This window comes from Sapajus apella, unplaced genomic scaffold, assembly GCF_009761245.1.
Source record: "Sapajus apella isolate SASKATOON/1434 unplaced genomic scaffold, GSC_monkey_1.0 scaffold79, whole genome shotgun sequence".
In the NCBI taxonomy this organism is placed as follows: domain Eukaryota; kingdom Metazoa; phylum Chordata; class Mammalia; order Primates; family Cebidae; genus Sapajus; species Sapajus apella.
Genome location: NW_022437019.1, coordinates 2,042,980 through 2,060,212, shown reverse-complemented (window position 1 = coordinate 2,060,212; position 17,233 = coordinate 2,042,980). Strand labels below are relative to the sequence as shown.

The window sequence follows — 17,233 nt, the reverse complement described above, 5'->3', positions numbered from 1 at the left end:
TTTTTTTTTTTTTTTTTTTTTTTTAATAAAGCCAGGGTTTCACCATATTGGTCAGGCTGATCTCGAACTCCTGACCTCAGGTAATCTGCCTGCCTCAGCCTCCCAAAGTGCTGGGATTACAGGGGTGAGCCACTGCCCTCAGCTAATTTTGTATTTTTAGTGGAGATGGGGTTTCTCCATGTTGGTCAGGCTGGTCTCGAACTCCTGACCTCAGGTGATTCACCTGCCTCAGCCTCCCAAAGTGCTGGAATTACAGGCATGAGCCACTGTGCCTGGCGCCGTCTCTCTTTTATATAACATAGTATTTAACATGTAAACAACTACAACTTAAGGATCAGTTATCCTGACACCCATTTCTGGCCAGTAGGACACTGACAATATATATCCGACACATCCTTCACGTGCCACCACTAGATTAAAACAACATAGGATAAAAGGCAGGGCACAGTGGCTCACACCTGTAATCCCAGGACATTGAGAGGCTGAGGCGGGAGGATCACTTGAGCCCAGGAGTTGGAGACCAGCCTGGGCAACATGGCAAAATCTTGTCTGCAAAAAATACAAAAATTAGGTGGGCACAGTGGCATGTGCCTTTAGTCCCAGCTGTTTGAGAGGCTGAAGGGGAAGAATCACCCAAGCCAGAGAAGTCAAGGCTGCAGTGAGACAAGATAGCACCATTGCACTCCAGCCTGGGTGACAAGAGTGAAACCATCTCAAAAAAAAAAAAAAAAAAAAAGTAAGATAAAGCCCCCTTCTGGTACCACATGCAGCCAGTTTATATGAATCTACCCTAGTTGTCAAGATGGTACACCCTTCCACCTCCACATTAGTTTCATCTCTGAGCCCTACCTGCAGGCTGGAGCCATAAGAGCTGGTGCCCTTGGAATCAAACAGACTGGGCCTTAAACTCTGGTTTTGATGCTCCCCAGCTATTCAACTTTACAAGCTTCTAATCTCTCTGGGCCTCAGTTCCCATCATGTTAGAATCGTTTGATGATTAAATGTAACTGTCACTAAAGCATCTGGCACATAGCAGGTGCTCTATCCATGTGGCAGTCATTATTTTTACTCTGCAGCGTCTGGTTCTGGTTGAGGCTCTGCCTAGCCCTGTGGCTATTTCATCCGTCAGTCCCTGGAGTTGCTGTGTTTATCAGCTTAGCAGGACTATTAATATCATTATCACAAATAATTATCAATAACCACAGAAACAGTTTCTCAGGAGACCTGCAGCAGTGAACTGACAGCTGCTAGACACACAAGCACAATAGCATCAGCCCATGACAGCCCCACCGACTTTAGAAATAGGACTCGAGAAAGAACTCCCCAGCCTGCACCCACCTCCCAGGGGGTGCTGTCATCCTACCCACTCTCTCGCATTCCTCAAAGGGTGGGGCACACTCTCAATACAGAAGTTTCCCATCCTGACTGCAGGCATGATTTCTGGTCTTAGATGGGAAATACTAGCCCTCTGGGGGGAGTAAAGATAATTCAGTGATTGAGGGGATGCCCACGAGGAGAGTTATGATCTGCCCCATCATATCCAAAGTCCCTGAGGCTTTGCCTTTGAGCTTCCTTTTTTTTTTTTTTTTTTTTTTAATCATCCGTCTTGCCAGTGGCTCTATTTGAGTCAGTAAAGGCAGGCTCTGTAGGCACCAGGGAAGAGTTGGTGCAAACAGCCCTTTGTGTAGTTGGTCAAGAGGGCAGTATACTCTGAAGTCACACCGCCCAGCATCCAGCCTTGCTGTGCGGCTGACCAGCTCGCCAACCTTGGGCCAGTTACGCAACCTCTAGCTTCTGTCACCTCATTTGTGAAATGGATTTGCTCCTATCACATGGGGTTGTTGGAAAGGTTCAAAGGGGATATTCGTGTCATTTAGCATCGTGCAGATACTAGCATGGAGATGAGGCAGTGTGTATCATGCATAGTACACACTCAATGAATGTGCACTTATAAAGAAAGGAAAGGTCAGAATGAAACCTGGGACAGGAAAGTCTGAGTATTTGCAGAAGGAAAGGAAGGACTGGGCTGAGTGGAGGAACCTGACCTCCCTCTGGGCCTCAGTGCACCTTCCAGAATGCACTCTGACCATGTTTAACGTTCCATGACTTTTCTCTTGCAGCTGAATCGGAGTGATAGTGACAGCTCCACTCTGTCCAAAAAGCCACCTTTTGTTCGAAATTCCCTGGAGCGACGCAGTGTCCGGATGAAGCGGGTAAGAGAATCACCTCGAAACTATTTTTCTGCCTGCCCCTCCCTTGTTGCCCCAAGCCCTGTGTGCTGCACACACGTCTCCTGGTGTCTGGCCATTTCTCCTCAGCCACTGGCTTGAAAAATGTTGTTCTTGCAAGTATGATGGTATTTGCGAACAAATGTTCGTGAACTCTGAGGCCTCTGTAGGCAACAAGGAAGGTGCCGAAGGGTAAATGTATTTGTCTTATTATGACAAATAGGCTAGATGAGGAGTACATACACTTGGCCTTGCCTTCCTGGATAGAAATCAAAGTCAGTAAGAACTGAGCAACCCAGCCAGGCGCCTTGGCTCACGCCTGTAATCCCAGCACCCTGGGAGGCCAAGGCGGGCAGATCCACGAGGTCAGGAGTTCGAGACCAACATGGTGAAACCCCATCTCTAGTAAAAATACAAAAATTAGCTGGGCGTGGTGGTATATGCCTGTAGTCCCAGCTGCTCAGGAGGCTGAGGCAGGAGAATTGTTTAAACCCGGGTGGCAGAAGTTGCAGTGAGCTGAGATTGTGCCACTGCACTTTAGCCTGGGTAACAGAACAACACTCTGTCTCAAAAAAAAAAAAAAACTAACCAACCCAATACATCACAGTTACCAGTCAGAGAGCATCATCTGACAGGAGACTTCCTCAGGCAAGATTCTGCTTAGTGTGTCTGTTGTCCAAGTCCCGGTGCCTCTCCTGCTGGCAGAGAAGGTGGGTGCCTCTGAGCACCAGCCTGAAGTGCAAATGGGCTTCTCTCAGACCAGCAGGAAGCCCACAGGGAAGAGGTTGCAGACTTTCCCTGCAGAAGTCTTGCCTTTCCTAGTGAACACTGGGCGGAGCTATCCAGATGGGGTGGTAATAGGCAAAGGAGCAACCCTGATTTGTCTTTGACCATTAAGGGCTGAGGAGATGCAGAGGCCCACTGTGGGCTTTCAACACAACCTTAAAGCAGTTCTGTCTAATGAGTTTGCAGAACCAGAAGAAACCAGGAGCCAGAATGTCAGAAAGAAAAAGGAGAGAGAGACTGGGCATGGTGGCTCACACCTATAATCCTAGCACTTTGGGAGGCCAAGGCGGGTAGATCACCTGAGGTCGGGCGTTCGAGACCAGCCTGACCAACATGGAGAAACCCTATCTCTACTAAAAATACAAAACTTAGCCAGGTGTGGTGGCGCATGCCTGTAATCCTAGCTACTTGGGAGGCTAAGGCAGGAGAATTGCTTGAACCTGGTAGGCAGAGGTTGCGGTGAGCTGAGATTGTGCCATTGCACTCCAGCCTGAGCAACAAAAGCTAAACACCATTTCAAAAAAAAAAAAAAAAGAAAAGAAATGAAAAAGGAGAGAGAAAGCAAAGCAAAAGAGAACATGGAGGGAAAGAATGCTAACAGTCCCCAGTAGGGGCAGGCCCCCGGCCTCTCCTGCGCTGCCTGCTGACAGCCAGAATCTGTTCCTTTGCCTAGCATCCTATACCCTAACGAGTCTGAGGGGGAACTGGAGAAAGCACAAGAGAGATAGCAATGCAGGGGAGGCTGCACAGGGAAGGGAGAGTGTGCCAGCTCTGGGAGAAAGACATGGCCTCAGGTGACAGACCCAACCAACTGCCCACTCTGTGTCCCCCGCCTTGACCCCATCTTCTGTAGCTGGCTTGTACTGCACTCTCTGGAGCACCAAAAGTTACCTGGGGAGCTTGGTGACAATGCAGATCGCAATGCCACTCTTTCGACCATTTAATTCAGGCAGCTGGCATGGGCCCTGAAAACTGCATTTTAACAAAGCTCCTCAGGCTTCTGGAGATGTTCAGGATCCACTCCTGCAGAAATGCCACTGCTCTCCTGCTTGTTCCCCTGCATTCCCACAGCTCTCTTCTAAGGCAGGCCCCACAGAAGCAGGCCCCTTCATCACCTCCTGTTCCCCTTAACCAAAGGGATGACTTACTAAGGGAGCCCCGATGGTGGTGGGTCTGAGCCCACATTTCCTTCGGGTCCTGAGGAACGGGAGAGTCCAGATACTGGGCCTGGGCCCTCGGGCACTGCTCCTTGCTTCCACATACTGCCTGAGCTGTGCTCTCTCTACCGCAGCCTGCCCAGCTTCTGAGACTGTACATGCGTCAGACAAAGCAAAAGAATCTTCATTTGTTGCTCTGAGAACTTGAGCCACATAGATCACTCAGCCGGATTTCCTTGATCCTGCTCATTTATAAGCACAGAGCAGACCATGTTCACCTTAGAAGAGCATTCTAGAAATTCTGCCTAGAGCTGTCTTATATTCCTAATAGTATGCTTGCCAGCCTTGCAAAATGAGACTAGGTCTTATGGTAACGCTCCTTTTTTTTTTTTTTTTTTGAGACACAGAGTTTCACTCTTGTTGCCCAGGCTGGAGTGCAATGGTGTGATCTCATCTTGCTGCAACCTCTGCCTCCCGTGTTCAAGAGATTCTCCTGGCTCAGCCTGCTGAGTAGCTGGGATTACAGGCGCCCAACACTACACCCAGCTAATTTTTGGTATTTTTTGTAGAGACAGGGTTTTGGCCGGGCACAGTGGCTCACGCCTGTAATCCCAGCACTTTGGGAGGCCAAGGCAGGTGGATCATGAGGGCAGGAGTTCAAGACCAGCCTGGCTAATGGGGAAACCCTGTCTCTATTTAAAAAAAAAAAAAGATAGGGTTTTACCATGTTGGTCAGGCTGGTCTTGAACTTCTGACCTCAGGTGATCCACCCGCCTTGGCCTCCCAAAGTGCTGGTATTACAGGCGTAAGCCACTGCACCTGTCTGGTAATGCTTCTTATACTGTGTCTGAAATCTCTTTATTGGTCATTGTATTTGTTTTCTATTGCTGCATAACAAATCACCACAACCTTTAGCAGCCTAAAATAATACAAATGTCTTGCCTCACAGTTTCTACATGTCAGGAGTTCAAGCACAGGTTAGCTGAGCCCTCTGCCCAGGGTTTTAGCAGGCTGAAACCTAAGTGTTGAATGGCCACATTCTCATCTGGAGGCCTGACTAAGCAAACATTTGCATCCAGGCACTGCCTCCAGCTGTCGGCAGAATTTATTTCTTGTATTTTCTTGCTAGCTGTCAGATGTGGGGTTAGGGGGCATTCTCGGCTACTAAAGGTCACTCTCAAGTTTTTGCCCTGTGACCCTCTCTACAACATGCTTTATTTACTTCTTCAAGGCCAGCGGAAGAGTTCAACCAGGAAAAGCCCAGGCTATCTTTTAGGGGCTTTACCTGATTAGGTCAGGACCACCCAGAATAATCTTCCTTTTGATTAACTCAAAGTCAACTGATCAGTGGGAGTGATAGTTCACATTCACAGGTCTCATTGGAATTGAAGAGGAGGAGATTATACAAGGTGTATATATTGGAAATGCGATTTAAGAAACCATTTTAGAATTCTGACTCCCATAGTCATTCATTGTTATTTTTTAATCATTGGTGGTTTTTGATGGGAGGAGAGTTAATGTTTGTATTAATCATGGCCTTTTACATATAGATAAATAAAGAACCCAACTCAAATACAGCTTAAAAATGAAGGAGGGAATTTATTGTCTCATTTAATGAAAAAATCCAGGATGTCGGACTACCTTCAGGCATGGCTTGATCCAGAGGTTGAAATGATGTTTTAGGTCTCAGCCCCCCCCCCACCCCATGACATTGCTCCCTCTGTAGAGCTTAATTCTCAAACAGGTCACCCCACGTGATACTAAAAGTGACTGTGATCAGTTCCAGGTTTATATCTTGAAGGCTTAGCAACCTCTGGGTAAAGACATTGCCTCTTGGCTGGGCAGAGTGACTCATGCCTATAATCCCTGCACTTTGGGAGGCCAAGGTGGGCGGATCACAAGGTCAGGAGTTCAAGACCATCCTTGCTAACACAGTGAAACCCCATCTCTAAAAAAAATACAGAAAATTTAGCTGGGCATGGTGGTGGGTGCCTGTAGTCCCAGCTACTCGCGAGGCTGAGGCAGGAGAATCACTTGACCCCAGGAGGCAGAGGTTGCAGTGAGCTGAGATCATGCCACTGCACTGCAGTGCTGGTGACGGTGAAATCACTCCGTCAAAAAAAAAAGTCATTGCCTCTTTTCCAAGTAGTTCAGCAAAGTGCCAGAATTGAGTATTAATGGGTGGGCTTTGATAACATACTCACCTCTGAACCCATCACTGAGATTCTGATTGGCCAGGCTCAGGCCACATTCCTATCCCCGATGCTCCACACAAACCAGGTGGATTGACTGTGGAGGAAGAGAATTCCAAGGGAAGGTGAGGGCATTGTTACTGTAAGGCTGGGGAAACACATGCTGGACAAGCAGAAACAATAGGCGCCCATTACAGGAACACAGAGTCAAGAAGACATGACTTCTGCCCTCAAGCAGGAACAGACCTGTACTGGGGAAACAACTTCAGGATAGTGCAGTGACAGGAATCAATAACTGAAAACGTACATGTGAAGGGCGCTGACAGTACTGAAGCTGTCAGTGTAGAGAGAGGGCGGGTGGGGATTGCAGCCAGCTCCCTGGAGTGAAATCTCAGCCTTACCACATATACCCTGCGGGACTTAACCTCTGCAAGCCTCATCTGTGCAGATGATAAGCTTGGAACCTCCTCGGTTTGTGAAAATGAAACAAAACAACGGAAATGAAGCACTTAGCACCATTCCTGGGACATAATAAATGCTCAATAAACATGAGCTGAGTGGGAGAATTCCAAACAGGCTTCCCAGGGAAGGACAAGCCCCATTCAGAAGGAGTGAAAGCCTACAGATAAACAAAGGGAGGGTATTTGAGGGTCAGAGAAAGGGGCTGGGTGCGCTCACAGGGCAGAGCTCTAATGACAAGAGAAGCCGTCCCCACCCCCGCAGCCTTCCTCCGTCAAGTCCCTGCGCCCTGAGCGTCTGATCCGCACCTCACTGGACCTGGAGTTAGACTTGCAGGCAACGAGAACCTGGCACAGCCAACTGACCCAGGAGATCTCGGTGCTGAAGGAGCTTAAGGAGCAGCTGGAACAAGCCAAGAGCCACGGGGAGAAGGAGCTGCCGCAGTGGCTGCGCGAGGACGAGCGTTTCCGCCTGCTGCTGAGGATGCTGGAGAAGCGGGTGAGTGCGGCTCAAAGGCAGGGGAGCCCTACGTTCTGTCCCAGGGAGTGGGGGGCACTGCCCCGGGGAAGACAGGCCAGAGCTCATGATGCATCCTGCCATTCCCACCACAGGTTTCACTGAGGGTGTTCCACCCATCCCTCGTTCCCATCAGCAGAGGGATCCAGGAATCCCTTTGCCCACTCAGCCTTATTAACCCTTCACCTGGCTGCAAGGCCCATTTACTGCATTTGTTGATGTGTTTTTGTGTGCTGGCCCTTATTATTCACACATGTGCTCATCATGCAGTTCTTTATGAAATACATTGGGCACCAAATCTGTGCCAGGGCACACACTTTAACAGAGTAACAATAGGACACGGACCTGCCTCAGTGCCTGCCCAGGCAGTCCCACAGGGCAGCCCTTGCCAAAGCAGGAGAGGGGCTGGTCATTCCCGGGCTTTCTGTTAACAAGGATCCCTGGAGTACAAGCCTGCTGGCATCTCTGCCCTGCTATAGTGAGTTTAAGGGTTGATCAAGGAGAAAGATATAACCACAAAATGGTGTTAGCACACACACAAGTTTTATATTAGTTGTGCTTTTTTTGTTTTGTTTTGGAGACAGGTTCTTACTCTGTTGCCCAGGCTGCAGTGTGGTGGCACAACAACAGCTCACTGCAACCTCCATCTCCCAGGCTCTATCGATCCTCCCACCTGAGCCTCCTGAGTAGCTGAGATGACAGGTGCATACCAATATACCTGGCTAATTTTTGTTTTTCTGTAGAGAGGAGGTTTCACTTTGTTGCTCGGGCTGGTCTCGAACTCCTGGGCTCAAACAATCTACCCACCTTGGACTCCCAAAGTGCTGGGATTACAGGCATGAGCCAGTGTGCGTGGCTTGCGCTGTGCTTTGACAGGTTTGCATGCAGGAGAAGTCCCTCACAACATGAGACCTTCCAAAGGGGCTGGGGGCTACTACCCAGTGTGGAAGAAGTCAAGGGAACTCCCAGGGGAGAGCTGGGGGAGAGGGCCATCCAGGTGAGATAGCTCTGCAGCAAGATGGGGAGTCTCTGGGTCAGAGAACTCCAAAGCCACAGCAGCAGATTGGAGTCTCTTATAGACCCAGGGCGTATCTTATCTATAGCTAACAAATCTTGGATACAGTTTCACAGGGTATGCAAAACACAAAGGTTGTATATTTCTTTAAAAGCTGCTTATTTGAGCTATATTTAAAACAACTGGAAGGGTAAAAATTTGAGTTTGGCACCAGCAGGCTTTTGAGCCAACACGTCCCAGACTACCATGAAGAAATAATACAGGGCCAATATACAAGGGCCATTCTCTACTCTTTTATAAAAAATAATACCTGCCACTCTGTGATTGCCACCCACGGCTAGAAAGACCTTTGCTAGTTCTCTCTGCACGCAGCCAGACTTGCTGAGAGCACCTTACACAGGGAGCCTACCTGAACTTTCAGGAGGGCCATCAGCTGAAATCTCAGCGCTCCGTGCAGGTGCTGATGCCCTAGGGCGGGAAGATGATGCTGGACTTCTTAGGCCTGGACTGATGTGGCAGCTTCAAACTGACTCTGGCAGTTCCGAAGTTCCAGAAAAGTTTGTTTCTTTCTTATTTATACCCTGTTTACTTACAAACAGCATTATAACAAGAGCATTGAGGGAAAATAGAAAATTGCAAGGCTTAAAGGAGGAGAAGGAAATAAATATATCCCAAACCTAAAGTAACCTAGTTATAGTTAGGTATTGTATCTATCTTTGAGCTTCCTGGTAGCCAAGGCGAAAAGAAATCAGAAAATAAGTGCCTATGTGCCCTACCTTAACACTTGATCTTAGTCAAAAGACTAAGAAGTAATACATGCCCTGACTTAAGAAAAACAAGGAAAACTTGACCTTTCAATAGTAAAAAAAATAAAATAAAAAAGTAAGATCTATGCTTTCTAACAAAGAATCTTTGAAATTATGGCTTTATTTACCAAACTTCTGTCTTTGTGCAATGTTTTCAAGTATATGGTACGTGGATAGTTTAGAGTTGTCTGTGGTTTGTTCTCCAAAGTGTTTGCATGGGTTTACATTAGGAGAAAGGGGCATAGTGTTATACCCAAGCTTCTTAAGAACCACTGCATAGCTTGAGGTTGGGTTTTTTCCTCTTCCTAGTTGTCTCACATTAAAAAAATTTTTTTTTTTTTTTTTTTTTTTTTTTTTTTTTTTTTTTGAGATGGAGTCTCACTTTGTTGCCCATGCTGGCATGCAGTGGTGTGATCTCAGCTCACTGCAACCTCCACCTCCCAGGTTCAAGTGATTCTCCTGCCTCAGTCTCCTGAGTAGCTGGGATTACAGGCATGCACCACCACACCTGGCTAATTTTTGTATTTTTAGTAGAGATGAAGTGTCACCATGTTGGTCAGGCTGGTCTCGAACTCCTGACCTTGTGAGCCACCGTGCCCAGCCAAATAAATTTCTTACTATGCCAGAGCCTCGGTTCCCTTGGTAAAATAGAGGTAATAGCATCTATCTTCATAGGTGGCCTGAGGATTAGAGGTAGCGCACATTTCACCAGGCACCCCTCATCTCCTTACTTCCTCAGATCCACACAGGTATTCAGATCCCTGGCCCCAAAAATCTAGTCACTCAAACAGATGATTTGAGCACTTCCTATTCTCATTCTGAATGAAGTGGATCCCACGTGGAGCAGGAGTGAGAATGCCTTCCCTACAGTAGCCCCCTCGGTTGTGATAGCGAGTTCTCCTTGGCTGCCCCTTTCTGGAGGCCCCCTCCACTGACTCAGGGCCTTGCTTGCTTTGCCCAGCAGATGGACCGAGCAGAGCACAAGGGTGAGCTTCAGACAGACAAGATGATGAGGGCAGCTGCCAAGGATGTGCACAGGCTCCGAGGCCAGAGCTGTAAGGAGCCCCCAGAAGTGCAGTCTTTCAGGTAAGCAGAGGGCCCCGGCAGCCCCTCTCTCCCTTTCTCAGCCAACCCACCGGCCTTAGCCTTCTGTCTCTGGTCTCACTGCTCCCATCCCTTGCTCACAGAGCACTGGCTTTCTCTGTAACCGATGTTCATCTTCCACCAAGCCATACTTGGCGATCCATGAGCTCTGCAGGACCCTTCCCCTGGCTGTCTTTATGGTCCCCACACAACTGAGCTAATTTGTTAGATCCTCTTGTTTAATGAATGAGCTACCTGCTCCAGCCTTCCCTCGTAGTGTTTTATTTTTTTATTTTTATTTTTATTAATTTTTTTTTAAATTTTTTTTAAAGATGGGGTTTCACCATGATGGCCAGGCTGGTCTTGAACTCCTGACCTCAGGTGATCCACCCACCTCGGCCTCCCAAAGTGCTAGGATTACAGGCGTGAGCCACTGCGCCTGGCCCCTTGTAGTGTTTTCATCACTGGTAATTGCGGAGGTTGATAAATAAGCCTGGGGGTGATGGTTGCTCGCTGGGCTTCCCTGGCTCTGCCTGCCACCTGCTAGGATCTCAGGAAGGTGCTTTCTTGCCATGCTGGACCCCAGTGTATCCTTGGAGGGCCCTGAGTGCCATTTGGCCTGGACCTCCCATTCACAGAGGGCCTAGCGTTTAGACTTCTGATGTCCTCTCAGGTACATGTTTGTGTATGTGCTAAAAAAAAAAAAAAAAAAAAAAACTCCTTTGTGAAATAAACATTTAAAATGCACAATAATTTGTACAACTGTCTTTGGGCATCTCTTAACTTTTTAACAAATTGAGAATCTAAAACAAACATTGGAAGTGGCCCAAGGGTCCTTTGAAACTCTGAGAAGCCTCTGATTTGATTTGAACTAAGGGTCATTGTTCATGCTAATGGTCCTTTAAAGCAGTGGTTCTCAACCAGGGGTGATTTCTCCCCTTCCCTCTGGGACGTTTGGCAATGAGCATACATTTTGGGTTGTCATAACTGGAGGTCAAGGATACGGCTAGCATCTAGAGGGTAGAGGCTGAGGACATTGCTAAACATTCTGCACTGATGTACAGGACAGCCCCCACGACAAAGAATTCTCCTGCCCAGAATCTCTGTAGAGTGAGGTTGAAAACCCCTGCCCTAAAGGGATGGCCTCTCTTATAGGGAGAAGATGGCATTTTTCACCCGGCCTCGGATGAATATTCCAGCCCTCTCTGCAGATGACGTCTAATTGCCAGAAAAGTGTTTCCTTCGTTCTACTGACCAGGCTGTGAACTTTGACTGTGGCTAAAGTTATTTATGTGGTGTTATATGAAGGTACTGAGTCACAAGTCCTCTAGTGCTCTTGTTGGTTTGAAGATGAACCGATTTTTTAGTTTGGGCCCTATTGTTATTATTAAAAACAAGAACAAAACAAAACACACAAAAAAACAGAAACAAAAAAAAAACCAGCATTAAAATGATAAGATTGTATAGTTTGTATATTTAGGAGTGTATTTTTGGGAAAGAAAATTTAAATGAACTAAAGCAGTATTGTGTTGCTGCTCTTCTTAAAATCCTTTAGATTTTTTTGTTTGTACAGCGCCACCTTTTAGAGGTCTTACTGCAATAAGAAGTAATGCCTGGGGGACGGGAATCCTCATAGGACGTCCCGCACTTGTCACAGAACAGCTAACTTTTCCTAGTTAACATATTTTGTACAATATTAAAAAAAAATGCACAGAAACCATTGTGGGGGGGATTCAGAGGTGCATCCACGAATCTTCGTGAGCTGTGACGTGTTTTTATGTGGCTGCCTGACATGGAGCGGGCGGTGTGATAGGCTGGGGGGCTAAGCAGCCCAGCCTATGTGGGTTTCAGGCCACGCTGGTCTCAGATGCCCAGTGAAGCCACTAACGTGAGTGAGGGGAGGGCTGTGGGGCGCTCCATTCAGTTTTATCTCCATCAATAAAGTGGCCTTTCAAAAAGAATCCCTTCTTGCTCTTGTTCTCTTCTCCACCCCTCACTTGGTCTGTGTTTCCCTGATTTTTGACTCTCCCTTTTCCAGTCATTTCTTTCCCACCCATCCCCAGTTTAGGAAACATTTATGTTTTCTTTTGCCCACTCCTTTCATTTGCTCATTAAGTTTAAATGACTGCTCAAATCATTGGGAATCCACATCCCCAAGTTAGATTGGGGATGCTCTCTGCACTGTCTCCTTCTATGGAATTTCACCCCACCCAATGAGAGGTGACTTCACAGTTTCTTCATATGAGCATCATTCCATGTCGTCCCCAACCCAGGGATACTAGGTCCTAGAGCTTATGTGTTTCATGCTGCTTATGTGGCCCGTATTCCTGCCCAGCTCAGAGCTTTGCAGGGTCTATTGCGTCAACATCAGAAGTCAGCCTCTAACAAATAGCAACAGCCACAAATCTCTTCCTCCTTTCTCTCTGACATTACCCTGTTGTACCACCCAGCAAAGCATGCTGCACCAGCTATATCAGAATCACCTGGGGCAGCCTATTAAAAATGCAGACTGTCAGGCCCCTCTCTAGACCCACTAAACTATCCTACCCACCCTGGGACTGTCCCCAATGCCAGTGTTTTACCCGTGTTCCCTCTGTAAGTCTTAGGCATGCTGCAGTTTGAGATCTCCACTGGTATAAAGTGAGTGAAGCCCAGGCAGAGACAGGCAAAATGGTGAGGCCAGTACCCTACTGGTGAGTCACACAGGGAATGCTGAAATTCATGGCCCTCTCCAGGCCACTGGGGACCCGGGGCGGTGATGGAGGGAGTGGTGCCACCTTCACTTGCTGCTGAGGCTCTTCCCCCCTCCCCAGCACACTCCTTACCTGGCTGTCTCTCCTCATGTATAAGGAAGCTCCAGTGATGGAGAATCTACTCTTCTTCCCCCTGTGGCTTCCAGGATCTCTGATAGTCAGTCCCCCCTGGATAGCTGGTATCCAGCGCAATTTCTCACCACTGGCCTGGGCTTCCTCCTGCCCCATGGCATCAATCTCTGATGTTCTCTCTCCTTCCACTGAATTCCACGGGACACATTAAGGGTTGACTTTATAATGTCTTCATATGTGTATCAATCAACATCTTCCCCAACTCACTTGTACCAGGTTGTAGAGCACGAGGATGGTCTCATGCTGCCGTGTGGCCCCCATGCCTACACAGCTCTGAGCTTTGAGGAGGCTGCCCTCCTTGCTGACCCCGTGATCTTTTCTGCTGAGGGCACTGGCCGCAGCAATGGGGCAGATGACCCAAGCTGGCTGTAAGTGACCCATCTCTTTGGCTCCCATGACTAGACCAAGGAGAGGCATGGGGCCAAGCCAAGCCATTCAGAACCCTTCCCTAGCATTTTCCACTCACAGGTTAGAGATGAGAGTTTCTCTTGCAAAGCTCCAGCTTCACGGTGAGGAAAGAGACCCTTAATTCTCTTAAGCTTCTGAGAGCCCTTCCCCCTAGACTTCTATATTGCATTTCAGTAGAAGTAAAGGCTGGCAGACCGGGTGCCACCCTTAATCACACTCCTATAGATCCCTGGCATGGTATGGAGGAATCTTTCCAGAAGGCACTGTTTTTGCTTAAACACGATCAAACCCCCACCTAGTCACGTACCCCACGCCTACTTCATGGATCAAGACCCTTTCACATGTAATTTCTAGAATTATAAGACTTTAAAAGGGCAAGGATTTTCTTCGTCGAAGAGCTCAGTTGTTTGTATTTTCACCTGCTGCAGCTCCCAGCTGAGCAGCAGGTGAAAATACCTTAACTTCCTTCCCTGTTCGGTGTTTGAGAGGTTTGCAGCTGCTCCTGCTTCAATGGGGGCAATGGGATTAGGAAAATGAGGCCAACCTGCAAAGGGAAGCAGATGCAAGGGATGAAGACAGAATGGGGGTGTCCTGGGGATCTTGGAACCTGAATTCATTGGCCCGAGAGGCAGCAGAGGACTGTATTTGCAGTCCATTTGGACTCAATAAAAACTTTGAAGAGCACATATGTTACGAAATTCCTTCTCAGTGACACATTCATCTGTGCTTAGTTCTCCCAGCAAGGGTCAGCCCCTCACACTCCTGCAGCATCAGGTGCTATGAAGCAGAGCTGTAAACACCCTCCCTGTGTATGGGAAAAGCTACATGGAGCAAATCCTCCCACCCGGAGAAGCGCATCTCAGAGTCACTTCAGCTGTGAGGACGTTTGTGGGGAGAACCAGACCGCCTCTGTGGAAGGCCAGAGTCTCTTCCAGCCATGGAGTTGAATTCTCTATAAACACTTCACCAGCAAACCACCATTCAGTTGTTTGCCTAGAGAGAAATTCAAAAATAAATAAATGTTCACTTGTAATGGTGCATGTGTCTTTTCCAGAACCTTCAGGAAACAAAGCTGGGAAATGTAAAATGACGCCCTCAAGCTCACATACATAACAAATGGCTATAGCTAGGATGCTGATCCCATCTTTCAACTCCAAAATCTGTTTCCTTTCAGCTCCAGCTTCTGTTTCACAGTGTGGCATTACCACACTGCACCACAGGAGGCCCTAATTGTAGGGCCTTAGAATCCTTGGTCTTGAAGAATGAAGTCACACATTCCTGTGGTTTCTCTGCATAGGGTGGGGAGAAAGGCAGGGTACCAGGATAGTAGTCTGAAAAAAAGACAGCAAACCTCACTGGCTCTGATTCTCCTGCTCCTAAAGGCAATGGGTTGCCTTTGAGTCCAGACCGTTTTGCAATATGCACACGAGCTTTCTACCTCTCAAGAAGGCTAAGGACCTAAGATTATTCCAGTTAACTATCGCCTGCCTTAGCAGGCTCCAGCCAGGCTGGCCTTTCTTTTGCTCCTTCCCACCACCAGCCCTTTGCAGTCCTAATTCCTTCTGCCTGGTGGACTCTTCCTCCACGTCTTCACACCGACTTTACATGGCCAGCTCCTTCTCACCCTTCAGGTTTCAGCTGAAGCCTCACCCCTCAAGATCCCTCTCCGCCCTGGAGCATAAGCTCTTAAAGCAAGAACCTCATTTGCCTTGTTTTTGTTAGGTCTAATGTAGAGTGGGTTCTTAATATTTGTGAAATGAATTGAATGAATGGATGTGATGAAAGGTCTGCCCCAAAGGTGTATTTGGTTTCTACACCTTTGTCATTCTAATCAGGAAGCCCCTGGGTAGAACAGGGGTACTAAAAGCTGGTTTTGACAGGCACCAGGGTGCAGACCCCCCTTAGATGCAACTCAGGGCGTCATCCCCTGCCCCTAGACACACGTGTGACCCCACAGCATAAAGAAGCAGAAGTGATTGGGAGTTCACACACACACAATGTTTAAATTCTCTGAAGAGCCAAGCATGGTGGCTCATGCCTATAATCCCAGCACTTTGGGAGGCTGAGGCAGGAGGACTGCTTGAGCCCAGGAGTTCAAGACTAGCCTAAGAAACATAGTAAGACCCTGTCTCTACAAAAAGTAAAAATTAAAAAAACAAAAGCTGGGTGTGGTGGCTCACACCTGTAATCCCAGCACTTTGGGAGGCTGAGGCTGATGGATCACCTGAGGTCAGGAGTTCGAGACTAGCTTGGCCAACATAGTGAAACCTAAAATTTTTAGTAGTCTCTAATAAAAATACAAAATATTAGCCAGGTGTGGTGGTGGGTGCCTCTGTAACCCCAGCTACTAGGGAAGCTGAGGCAGGAGAATCACTTGAACCCTGTGCCCTTTATCACGTCAGGGTCACCACCTGAGACGTGGGTCTCACCACCTGCAGAAGTCTGACCTGCAGACCCTGACTCAACTATGGATGAATGAAAGCACTCTCACACCATTACAGTGTTTCAAGTGGGCTAAGGATGGCCGTTGGCTGCTTTCAGAGGGCAAAATGCAACCAATCGACTCAGACCCTCTGTCTGTCCACACATTTATTCCCTTAAGATTTTACAACAGAGGTTCTGAGTTAACACACTTGTGGATCATTAACATGGTTAAGAGAGTGGTTTTATGACTGATAAAAGCTTTAGGTTCTGGGCCTGGAGTAAATGCTGTTAACAGGCAATTCCCCTTTGAACTCCCCCTGAGAGAGCCATCCAGCACAAAGTTAACATGAGTAAACAGGGTGGAGACAAATAGGTATGGGGTAAACAGACTTAACTGGGAAGAGCCTCGTCCCTATTTTTGTCCAAATTTAATGGACCTGCCGGCTGCCTTTGGCCTGCCCCGAATAAAACCTTTTGGCCTTCCAAAAGGTTTGAGACTAATCTATAACTTTTCCTAAATATTTTCTTTAATATTTTGCCAACCACCCCAAGTGAATAGCAGCAGAACTCATGAGGTGGAGGTTGCGGTGAGCCGAGATTGCGTCATTGCACTCCAGCCTGGGCAAGAAACTCCACCAAAAAAAAAAAAAAAAAAAATAGCCAGGCATGCTGACGCACACCTGTGGTCCTAGCTACTAGAGAGGCTGAGGTAGCGAGGATCCAAAGAGGTTGAGGCGGCAGTAAACTGTGATCGTGCCACCACACTCCAGCCTGGGCAATAGAGCAAGATCTTTTCTTAAAAAAAGAATTTTTTTTTTTTAAAAAAAAGCTTATTAGGCCGGGCGCAGTGGCTCATGCCTGTAATCCCAGCACTTTGGGAGGCCGAGGCGGGTGGATCACAAGGTCAAAAGATCAAGACCATCCTGGCCAACATGGTAAAACCCCGTCTCTACTAAAAATACAAAAAATTCGGTGGCTCACGCCTGTAATCCCAGCACTTTGGGAGGCCAAGGCGGGTGGATCACGAGGTCAAGAGATCGAGACCATTCTGGTCAACACGGTGAAACCCCGTCTCTACTAAAACTACAAAAAATTAGCTGGGCATGGTGGCGCGTGCCTGTAATCCCAGCTACTCAGGAGGCTGAGGCAGGAGAATTGCCTGAACCCAGGAGGTGGAGGTTGCGGTGAGCCGAGATCGCGCCATTGCACTCCAGCCTGGGTACAGGCAATTCTCCTGCCTCAGCCTCCTGAGTAGCTGGGATTACAGGCACGTG

General features: G+C 47.8%; 1 protein-coding gene and 1 long non-coding RNA gene across 7 annotated transcripts in view; one reads left to right on the top strand and one right to left on the bottom strand.

Moving 5' to 3' along the window:
* Positions 1-12,203, top strand: part of WWC1 (WW and C2 domain containing 1) — a 187,843-nt gene extending 175,640 nt beyond the window's left edge. For 3 of the 6 annotated variants that reach the window (XM_032252696.1, XM_032252700.1, XM_032252701.1), the window contains exons 20-23: positions 2,121-2,213; positions 7,069-7,320; positions 10,121-10,245; positions 11,398-12,203. In XM_032252696.1, the coding sequence (XP_032108587.1) occupies positions 2,121-2,213; positions 7,069-7,320; positions 10,121-10,245; positions 11,398-11,464 (537 nt within the window). In that variant the 3' untranslated portion in view covers positions 11,465-12,203. The remainder of the gene's footprint in view (positions 1-2,120; positions 2,214-7,068; positions 7,321-10,120; positions 10,246-11,397) is intronic. The other 3 variants (XM_032252697.1, XM_032252699.1, XM_032252698.1) reach the window with 3 other exon arrangements.
* Positions 11,788-17,233, bottom strand: part of LOC116533081 — a 23,381-nt gene continuing 17,935 nt past the window's right edge. The window contains exon 2 of the long non-coding RNA XR_004261076.1: positions 11,788-14,528. This is a non-coding gene — a long non-coding RNA (uncharacterized LOC116533081). The remainder of the gene's footprint in view (positions 14,529-17,233) is intronic.